At 45.3% G+C, this 11,297-nt stretch overlaps 1 protein-coding gene across 1 annotated transcript in view; it reads right to left on the bottom strand.

The window, feature by feature from the left end:
• Positions 1 to 130: 130 nt before the first annotated feature.
• peli1b (pellino E3 ubiquitin protein ligase 1b) overlaps positions 131 to 11,297 on the bottom strand; it is a 28,502-nt gene continuing 17,335 nt past the window's right edge. Inside the window, exons 3-7 of the mRNA XM_062400995.1 lie at positions 7,099 to 7,228; positions 6,222 to 6,323; positions 5,422 to 5,619; positions 4,890 to 5,078; positions 131 to 2,752 (exon numbers count right to left, since the gene is read on the bottom strand). Of these exons, the coding sequence (XP_062256979.1) occupies positions 2,174 to 2,752; positions 4,890 to 5,078; positions 5,422 to 5,619; positions 6,222 to 6,323; positions 7,099 to 7,228 (1,198 nt within the window). The 3' untranslated portion in view covers positions 131 to 2,173. The remainder of the gene's footprint in view (positions 2,753 to 4,889; positions 5,079 to 5,421; positions 5,620 to 6,221; positions 6,324 to 7,098; positions 7,229 to 11,297) is intronic.

Below are 11,297 nucleotides of genomic sequence, written 5' to 3'. Positions count from 1 at the left end.
AACACACGTCACATGTAAAACCTATTTAAAAATATCAAAAGTCCGTCTGATGCACAAAGTCCAACGTTCAGTCGTCTTCAAACTCTTCTTCTGTTTCGAGGGAAATCAAATGAAAACCAGACGAAGTGAGTGAAGTCACTTTTACACTTTATTGTTTAAAGTTGTTACAAAAACGTGTTCGCTGGAAACATTCTTTGCTTTTTGCCTTAATAAGCTCGAGGAGACAGACGCCAGACAGAAGAAGAAGAAGAGTGTGGGGGGGGGGGTGTGTTGGTGTAAACACGGCACAGAGTGAGAGAGTGAAGCCCTTACACACAAACATGGACAAAAGACAAGAGGAGACGAAAGACAAAAGAGTTTTCATCTGTGAGGTTTCCTCAGAAGACGTTAGAAGAGTGTGTGTCTGTGTCTGTGTGTGTGTGTGTGTGTGTGACACAGGTCATTGCTTTTCTTCCTGAGGTAAGTTAGTGTGTTGCAGTCCGAGCACTGAGGGACACTGATGAGCTGTGTGTGTGTGTGGAGAAAAAGTGTGTGAACGGACCAACACACAAACTGTTCACATACAATCATCATGAACACATAAATAACACTCACACACTCTCTCTCACACACACAGACACACACACTCACTCAGGATACCAGCAGGAGCTTCGTGCATATTAACGAGTTGTGGAGAATTTAGAGCTGAAGTCTCAAACTGATGAATTCAGGGTTTTATTTAACACTTGAACCAGATTCATCTTTAATTCATCGTGTCAGGAAAACACTTCAACAGCTTTTTATAATAAATAAATAAATTGTGTTTTCATTACGACGGATCTTTACTTTGGATGGATAGAAAGTCCTGATGTGAACACACACGTCCATAAAGGTAGAGTTCGGTGACTTGAAGTGTTTGTGTTTCTTTGCTCGATTGTTTCATGTGAACGAGATCAAAACACACAAAACAACAAATCACAGCTGATAGAAACACTAGATAGTGCAGGTAATCTGAGCTTTTCAAAATAAAACCTCTAATTATTACTGACACGGAGCATTTCACGATTCTGAAAACTTGTGTTACTTTATTTTCTGTCAGAACAGTCAGGAGGTTGTTGTGGGGTTCTGATATTTGAGGTATAAATAATTTGAGTACTTTGAGTTTCCTTATGAGTAAATTCCTTTTCAACCTTTAATATAATAAAATGTATTTGACAGGGTCTGGTTATAGAGTGTGTGTGAGTGTGTGTGTGTGTGTGTGTGTGTCTGCATAGACTGTGTATAAAGATGACACAGCTCCCTTAAAATGAAGCAAAATCACCATGACCGCCCCCTGGTGGCTGGCTGCAGTACAGCTCATAAAACCCAGAACTAAAAAGGTCAGAGTAAATGTTCATTAAACTATAAAAGAAGGTTTGTGTTATTTTTTTCGTTTCAAACTGATGTTTGTTTTATTTACAGTCTGTGTGACGTTGGCTACATAGCTGCTGTAAAAAAAAGAAGAAGCTCACTCACCCTCAGAAAACGTTTCACTCGCACTTTAAAGGGAGGGATGTCTGAAGACTCAGTTTCCCATAATGCTTCAGGAGGTTTTCTGTTCCAAATCTATTGCTTTGAATGTGACGCCTGATGGGAGAGACGTGCAACTGGAGAGTGGACTCACACACACAGACACACACCAGAGGAGGAGGCTGTGTTTAAATACCACAAACAGATCTGAGAGGTGGACGCACAAGGAACTCTCAGAACACACCAACAACTTTATATCCAACAAAAGGCTGAAGTTTCAAAATAAAATGCGTAGACGTTTATCTGACGGATAAAGAACGAAGCGACGGACCATAAATAAACATCTTTGTTTAAATTAGCTCTAAGAGATGTACACAGATGGATATTGCAACAATAAACATGAATAAAAACCGCACGTTAGTTATTTCGATAAATACTGTTGTTAAAAGTTCATTTTTCCGAGAGGGTTTGACCCAGCAGTTCTTTGTTTGGTTTTTGTGTCTCTGGTTTCATGTGAAAATATAGAAATCTTTGTCGTCATTCATGAAAAAGTAATACAAAGGTCACTTAAAAATGAGAGAGAGACAAAAAAGTCCAGAAAAAAGTTTGTGTCTTAACCGCAGAGGAAAGAAAACAAATCCGAGCAGGTCCCTGTTTTCGGCCCGAGCGCCCCCCCGCTGGGCGTCTAGTCGAGCGGGCCCTGGAAGATGAGTCTGGCGTAGCCCTGCTCCCCCGTCAGCTGCTGGGCGCAGAAGGGGCAGGCGGCGTGGAAGGTGTGCGTGCCGTGCGGCAGAGGGATCTGACTCCAGAAGGCCGCCGTCTTCTCCGAGCAAACATGGCCGCAGGGGTTGAAGGCGTGAGTGGGGGGGGCGGCGTCCACGTAGAAGCCCGCCTCGCAGCCCAGCCACAGCGGCACGTAGGGGCCCTTGGTCCGGCACATGGGACACTCCCTGTGCCGGCCCTCCCGCCCCTCCCTCTCCAGGCGGTGGTTGCCCCAGTTGTGGTAGCCGTGCACGTGGCCGCAGTGGAGGTAGACCCACGGCTGCTTCTCGTCCGGCGTGTCCTTGCGGCGCATGGAGGGGAAGGCCAGCGTGTTGAAGCCCACGGGACACTGCGGGCGCGCCGCGTTGATCTCCTGCCTCAGGGCCTCCAGGTGCTTCAGGGTGGGGGTGCGGGCCAGGCCTTCAGCCGTGCGCCACAGCAGCGTCGCACCGCAGAGGTCGATGAGCGAGCCGTCCACCAGCTCCTGACTCTCAGTGTCCACCTGACACACAGAGACACAGAAGGTCAGAAGGTCAGACGGTCAGAGACACCAGATGAGGACGTTCATCTTCTATCTACCAGTTAAATCAATTATCAAATTATTCTCAGATCAGATCAATAAAGTCACGTTTGAACTTTGTCTCATTTAGATAATTGTTCTGAGTCGAGCTGTGAGGACTCATGAGGGATAAACTCCACCCCTCCATGACCCAGACCAGAAGAATCAGTTCAGTTAACAGACAGATGCATAAAACAAGTGCTCCCTGCCTCACACTGAGCTGCAGGACTCATCTGAGCACAGCAGGTGGCGCTGTGACTCCGGCCTCAGACAGCTGAGTGATGGAGGGAGGAGGAACAGCTGGAGGCAAGAAGACATGAGTGAACTGGAAGAACAGGAAGGCGGTTGGGGGACGGGGGACGGGGGGGGGGGGGGGTCGATGCTGGGACATGTATTGAACCTGCAGCCCTTGAGGAGGAGCTCAGATCATCAGGATCAGACACTGAGGGGATCTCCTGGTGTGGGACAAAATGAAGGTAAAATACTCCAGAGACGTCATTGTGAGTGAAAAACCTGATGGATTCGAATGAAGTTGATTATTATTATTATTATTATTATAATACAAGTTATAATTTAATTTAACTACAGCTGCTCATTTCAAAGGCTTTTTGAACATATATATTATAACAGGAGCTCAGACATTTTACCCTCATAACATCCACAGAGTGTGTGTGTGTGTGTGTGTGTGTGTGTGTGTGTGTGTGTGTGTGTGTGTGTAAGATATTCCTAATTACATCAACCTTGTGTCAAACTGCAGGAGGGCAACCAGCACGGCCCTGCTGGCAAAAGTGACACAGTCCGTCTACACACACACAAACACACACAAACACACACACACAAAAACCTGCACGTGACTTCATCTTCATCTCAGAACCGTCAATGATCTTTACAGATTAATATTAAAATAAACGTGTTGTTCTCATGATGGATGTTTAATAAATGACCTGAGATCAGAGGCGATGACGCAGCTCAGGTTCTGTTCACACACGTGCACACACTTGCACACACATGCACACACGTGTGCACACGCTTCGGCCTCCAGGGCTTTTTGGAAAACTTGCTGAGACGACTCTTTGCCCCCCCCATTCAATCAGGAAGTCCTTCAGATGTTAACCTTCACTAACACAGAGCACTTTTCACATTTAGAGAGCAGTGCATGTGCAAAGGCATTGTGGGGGAGGGTGGAGGGGGGGTGCACTAAATGATGGAGTCTAAAGCGGTTGGACTCGATACTGTCGGTGAAATCATATTATTATATAATGATATAAATATTATAGGAGCTGGAGCCAATCCCAGCTGACAACCTGGACATGTGACCAAAGTGTCACCGGGCTGATCCGCCATCAGCATCAATTGACCGGCTGTCAGGTTAGATTCCAGAGACTTCCTGCCTAGAGGCAATGGGGCAAACCGCTGTAACACCGTGCCGCCACCCATAAACAGCTTTCAGATCTGTTCATGAAGGAGATCACATGGTTGACAGAGCAGAGACTGTGTGTGTGTGCTGCTGCAGACACACAAACATTGGATTTAATTTCAGTTGGTCTGCAAGTGTAAGTGAAGACAATTGTGAGTTATAGTTTTATAGTTGTTAGTTCTTGTGTTGTTACATTTGCACACAGGGTACAACAAACACCTAATTAACACATCAGCAACAACATGGATCCGACCGGACACGAGCCACAGGGACGCAGGGCTGCGATTGGCTGAGGTCAGAGTGAGGCTCCTCTTACCAGGTCCAGTACCACACAGCTCTGACAGCCTGTTATCATGGAGCAGCATCACCATCACCTGACTGACCTCCCACTGAATGTGTGAGAGTGTGAAGGTGAAGGCACGGATGGGAAAGAAATAAAAATGACCATTCACCTCCACTTCCTGCGGTGAAAAACTAAATCATAGAGTGTGAGGCTTCAGTTTCAGGAGCTGTCATGTCGTCCATCTTAACACTCAGTCTGGAATCGAACTCTTTTGAAGTTTCCTTACAAAGCAGCAATTTCTCATTTAGGTAAATCTAAAGAAACAAACCCTGAGAGCGAAACACAAAACTCTTCAGTAGATCATTTCAGTTTCCTCTCACCATCTTCCCCCGCTGCTGGGCTGAGCGGGTTTCTCTCAGGGTGAAGACGTTGCCGCAGACGGAGATCTCCCTCCACACGCCCGGCTTGGAGTCCTGGGTGAAGCCGTGTCGAGGATGCATCACCAGCACGCCGTTCGTGGTCAGCCCGTCCATCTGGCTGTCAGCCGTCTTCCACTTAGCAGCTTTCTCCTGAAGGAGACAAAGAAGAGTCATGTTGAGTGTCACTCAGCTGACCTGGGACCTGGATCCTTTTATATTCTAATCCACAAACATCTGAGGGTGTAGATCCAATACAAGAGAAGACCTGGCTGCAGGGTTAAGATTAAATATCCACATGTTGTAAGAAGATGTAAAGTGAATCACAACGAGTCAATTGAGAAGAGAGATGTTTTGCTTCTGATATTAAAGACACATTCTCCTCAGATTCACCAGAACTCAAACTCTCCTTTCACTTTCCTCAGTACTTTCTCTCTGCTCTTTGCTCTCTCACTCGCCCTCACGTGTCTGAGGCACCAGAGAAGAACCAGCTCACCCCCAGGAAGATGTTCTTGGAGGAATCGAACCCTGCTGCGTAGATGCGCGCGGTGTAAGGCGGCGTGCGCTGGCACATGATGCGGCAGGCGAAGCGGGAGATGGTGCTCTGCACCGACTGGGTGTCTGCGTTGCTCTGGCTGCCGGCCACCGTGTCCGTCACCACGAAGTCGATGGGACTCTCCGTCGATCGACCGATCTGGTGGAGAGAGACGGACCAGACGTCAAGAACAGCTCAGAAAGAAATCATTCTAGATATGATGTAATAATAACAAGTATCTGTGAGGAATAAGTACAGGAACTTGAGCTGTGAGAATATGAACAAAACTTTAAAAAGAACAAAATAAGACGACAAAAACATGCAGGTGCAACTTTCTGAGGAATTATTATCTGGATTCTTCCACCAGCAGATAAAGCAGATGTTTTAAACATAGAATCTCTAAAGGTAGGTGACCTCAGAGAGAAGTTTCCAGCTGCTTCACTTCTAACTTGTACAAATCCCATAATAACCTGGAGCCCTGAAGAACAGACTCAAACACGTTTATCATCCAGAGATAAAACCTTCTCTCCTCATCCACGTCCGACTAAGATGAAAGATGAGTCATCAGTTTGATTTGCCAGACACCAGTTATTAAAGTATCACAATTAAAAGAAGGCTGAATGACCGATTAGTGAATTTATGTTTGTTTTAAACAAATATCACTGATTTGCTGAAGAGAAGTTTGAAAACCCTCTGATCTGAACCCATCAGTGCAGCGATGAAGTTAACGTCTGAAGAACTCCAGGTGATGAAGCTGTTACCTGGAACATGTCTGTGTTGGGGTCGTGGGTGTACTCCACCACCACCGTCTGCACTCGAGACAGAGTGTAGGAGATGCTGTGCTGGTCTTTGTTGCTAATGGCCTGTTGAGACAGAAGGAGGAGGAGAGGGGAGGATGAACACAGAGGAAATGAAGAAGACGGACAAAAGACCTTTGACCTCGAATATCAAACTAACACAGGTTTAATCAAAAACTAGACAATGGGACACGAGCCAAGAAAGAACATTTATATTTCACCTCGGATCTGGATCCATGAAATGTTTAATCACTTTCTTCAACACGATGATACAAGGTGTTAATCTGTCATATTGAGATATCATATAAAGAAACCATAACGAGCTAGTTTCAAATGTACAGAAGGAAGAAGCTTCACAGCAGAGACACGTCTCATGTTTCTTCACTGAACAGACTAAAGGACAAAGGAAGGGTGGAGTGAGTGAAGAGTTCAGAGGGACATGAGACAGACTCCATGTCTTTCAGTCCATCAGGACCACCCAGTGGACAGAGAGGGACGGCCCCTCCTCCAGAAGCTTTCATTTATTGCAGCTCAGCTAAAAGCCTGGCCTGTGTGTGTGTGTCAGTGTGTGTGTGTGTCAGAATCCATTAAGTACAGATGTTACACACATCCTGACACACCTCTTATGGATATTGGAGGATTGCTGGACGGACTTCTAACCATTAACATGTGCTTCCCAGTTCATTTCCACTGGACCGATCAGATTGACTTCTCTTATAGAGCTGCAGTGTCTTCCAGTTTAAAAAATAAAACCTTATAAAAACCCAACAACTATCCTGTAATGTGTGTAATGTGTGTAGTTGTGTGTTCACATGTGTAATGTGTGTAGTTGTGTGTTCACCTTGGCTGCCTGTGGAGAGCAGGCGACGTGGACTGTGCTGGGTTTCACCCCGTTCGCCTTCGGTCGCTTACAAAGTGCAAAACGGCTTTTACGTCGACCTCGGTCCCCGTTGGGCAGAGAGCCATTGTACCTGCACACACACACAGAAACACACACACAGACACACAATAAACAATAGGGCATTATTGTCTGAGCAGCTGTATAATACACTGGAAACTGTGGTGCACTCGGTCCAGGACTGGGTGCGCACATACAATTAGCAGCCTATACTTTTCACTTGTGCAGTTTGACAAAAGCAAATTGTGTGTCTTTAAACAACAAAGCCCTCAACACATAACCCTGAAAGGGCTGAGAAAATAAACACACACACACACACAGAGACTCATTTATCCTGATGCACGGCCGAGGAGAGGAGAATAAACAGAGGCGTTCCCCCCCGACAGAATGGAGTCTCTGTGACTCCCAACAGCAGCGGGACTGTTGTGTCTCTGTGAGTGTGTGTGTGTGTCTCTGTGTGTTTGTGTGTGTGTCCATTTTAATAGCCTGTAGCTAGAAAACACTACAGAAACATTCATCAACTCCATTGACCTCTTGTGTGTTTGTGCGTTTCTGAGAACACACGCACTGCAGTCGAGATACGAAGTGAACAACAACAACACAAATCAAGAAATCTCATCTCATTCTACAGAAACAATATTCATGAGTGATTAAGAAAAGTAGTTAGTTAGTTTAGAAATTTAATTTAAAAATCACGGAGGAAGATCAACCCTGTCGCTGGCCCTTGTGTTTCCAGGTGTTATTGTGTAGCTGAGTTGGTGTGTGTGTGTGTGTGTGTCTGTGTGCGCGTGCATCAAGGTTCTTACTGCACACACACACATGTTTTCGATCAGCCATCCCAAGTGTGATGTGATGTTCCAGTAAGCAGCACCACAGATTTATAAACATGACTGCTCATAAACCCTGCTCTCTACCTTAACACTGTTATGACATATCCAGAAGCCACAGAAGTTATGGACTCTACTAATAATCTCTAATATTCTGGGTCTGAGGACACAAACAGGAAGTAACACCTCAGGACAACGTGTCCAGCAGCTTCGTGTCCGGCTGCAGGACGACAATCTGCAGGATTCAGGGTTTGACATTAATTAGCTTCTCTTTTTAAGGTTGAAGCTAAATATAAAACAATAACAAAATGAGGAAATAAAGCAAAATCAATGAATAAAAACGTCATAAATCCAACTTTTTAATGTGATTTAAGTGAAGAAGAACGTAACAGGACCTCAGCCCAACTGGAACGTGTCTTCAACCAATCAGATCCGTGAACTAAACCCACCCAGTGTAGCAGGGGGCCAATAGGGACGCCCGGCCCACAGCTGAACGTTTCCCTGACAGGGCCGGCTGCTGGGATCGAACAACGAGACGGTTTATGAGTAACCATGACAGGAGAGTAACTATGGTCCCAGTACAGAGCCACAGCAACGTTTGGGAAGGAGTAACCATGACAGGAGAGTAACCAGGGGGAGGTTCAGCCCGAATCCACAGAGAGGGCGGGGCCATCTGCTGGAGAGAGCTCAAAGTGCGGCTGGAGGTTCAGACCCAGGTTCCCATGGGAGGCAGTGATGTGTGCGTGTACACACATGAATCCCGTCCAATAAGTTAGTGTGTCTGTGTGTGTGTGTGTTTGTGTGTGTGTGAGAATATACAGGTTTCTCATACTGCGAGACAGGAAGCTGGAAAAAGTCTGTGTGCACAGGCACAGTAGTGTATTCTTCAGGATTAAAAGCAAATGTGTGTGTGTTTTGTGCTTTGTATGTGTGTGTGTGTCCATGTTCCCTCCAAACACAGGCAACAACCTCCCCCTTAAAAAGAAAACCTATAAAAGCATAAAGGCAGGTTGTGCAGGTGATTGCTGCTCGTGTGACGATGTGAGCTTCAAAACACAAATATTAAAAAGTTAAAAAGACTCAACAAACGTTAAAATGTCTCATTGACCCAAAACACACTGTGTGGCTGGAAAGCAACTTTAGTCAATGGACAGTATTATGATTTTTGTCTCCCAGCTCTCGACATGGATCTGATAATCAGCTGTATCCAGGGGACGGATCTTTGATTGTGTGGAACTTGGAGCGACTTGATTGAATTTGACTTTCAGGCCTTGGCCGAGGTCTGTGATCTACTCAGAGCTTTTCTAGTTCCGCCTGTGAACAGATCATCCACAGAGACGCTGGATTGAACCATTATCACCACAGGGTACAATGAGGAGGTCGGACACACCCCTCCCCTACGTGCTAAAGAGGTGTCTCCGTTAGCATCTGCACGTCTGCTCTCAGTGAAACAGGAACCAGTTAAATCAAAGCACTTGTTCCAGTCTGCTCCTGGAACCAGATGTGAGGAGGTTACTGCAGCCAGGCACCGTTCAGTCAGCAGCTGAGAAAAGCCTCCACACTAAAGCTTACAACCACTTTACTGTAGTTTTACTCTAGACTCCTCCTTCACTATGTTGTCTGGACCTTGTATCATTGATATTTCACAGAAATTAGAGCCAGAACCATTTAGGGCTGATAGAGATCGGCCAATAAGAGCCTTTCATAGACATATCGCTATAATGTTTGCAGATATGAATAAACAATGAATTAAAGATTTATGTTTATTTTCATTAAGACAACATATTGAAGATCTAAATATGTGCTTGTATTTGTGTTTTCATTTTATTTAAGGCTATTTAAGTTTATGCTGCGAAATCTACATTTCTTTGTCAGAGGATTTGATAACTACATGTTGGGAAGAGTAATGGATTCGACTCAACTCCCACTGAGGCCACAGATAATACAAATGCATCTTTATTAATATGAATTAAAGTGTTCACTGCACTTAATGAAGCCATATCTGTAGCTCAGTGTGTCATCAAGTAGAAACTGGCCCCTGTTGACCTATTTAAACCTGAAGGCCCGGCCGAGAATCAAAAACTAGGAGCGGAAAGAGCCGAGCAGAGTGGAAAACTGGAGTTCTCCCTTCTCCCTTGTAAAGGCACAGAGCTGCATTTACTGCTCACACTTTTTCCACTAGGGAACATTTCCACAGTCGTCTCCCTGACAATACTGCTCCAGCACAACCCAGTGACTCAAACCAGTCTGTGTTGGACATGAAAAGATGTGTGTGTGTGTGTCTGTGTGTATCATTGTGTATAGCTGTGTTGTACAAGCACAGGAAAATGTGCGTGTAAGGAGTCTTTCCGACATCTGCATTCCTCTGCGGAGTGGGCTGGGACGGGGAGTGGAGGAGTCCTCTGGGAAACAGACAGGAGACAGACAGATAGAGGAAGTCCTTCACTGTCGGTTGTTATTGGAGAAAGTGTGTGTGTGTGTTGTGTGCTCGAGGTGCGGGTGGGGTCGTAGGTTTTTCCTACAGCTGAGTATGTGGACTGGAGTCAGGACCAATCTGTGGAGCAGGACGGGGCCAAGGTGCTTGAGACGAGTGTCTCCTGCTGCTTCAGGTCAAACACGTCTCCTCTCGTGATAAACTGAGCAGCTTCATCTCGTCTTCCACAAACACTCGAACCTCCGACTGGCGCGTCTCCTCGTGCGCTCTGTGCACGACCCCGTGGAGCTGGACGGAAATATCCCAGTTGTTTATGTGAGCGTCTTGAAAAGCATTTCTACTGGACGCTCTGGATCTTTCTTCAGATCGTGTTGTCCACACTTCTCCTGAAGCGTCTCAGCTCGTTAGAAGAAGTGAAGAAGTAAATCCTGAGTGTTTGTCTTTGACCACAGAAACACAACAGCTCCTTTTCTTCACCTCTATTTGTGTTAAACTGATGATTTGCCTCTTATCTATTGTTCAGTCTTTGACAAAGAGTGAACAAAACAACAATACAAGTCACATCAAGTACACAATGCATCTTTTTGTTCAGACATGATTTACTGCTGGTGCCTTTAGGACCACTATGGTTTATGTTTATATTTCCAAGCAGAGTTTCTTTACAAAACGTATTGTGTGTTGTGTTTATTTCATGGGGATTAAAACATTAGCAAAGCCTGTTTAATATCAAACAGTGGCTCCTGTGTGTATCAGTAGAACAATGTCAAATTCATGTCAGAAAAGAGAATCAGGTTTGAGCATCTGAGTCGATGCTCTTACAGTTTTTATTAAGTTGTTTTTGTTTATGTAAAAGCTTAAAGGCTTAAAGATGCACGAGTTCA

This window comes from Platichthys flesus, chromosome 12 (assembly GCF_949316205.1).
Source record: "Platichthys flesus chromosome 12, fPlaFle2.1, whole genome shotgun sequence".
NCBI classification, from domain to species: Eukaryota; Metazoa; Chordata; class Actinopteri; order Pleuronectiformes; family Pleuronectidae; genus Platichthys; species Platichthys flesus.
The sequence above is the reverse complement of the archived record's forward strand: the minus strand, read 5'-3'. Positions and strand labels throughout refer to the sequence as shown.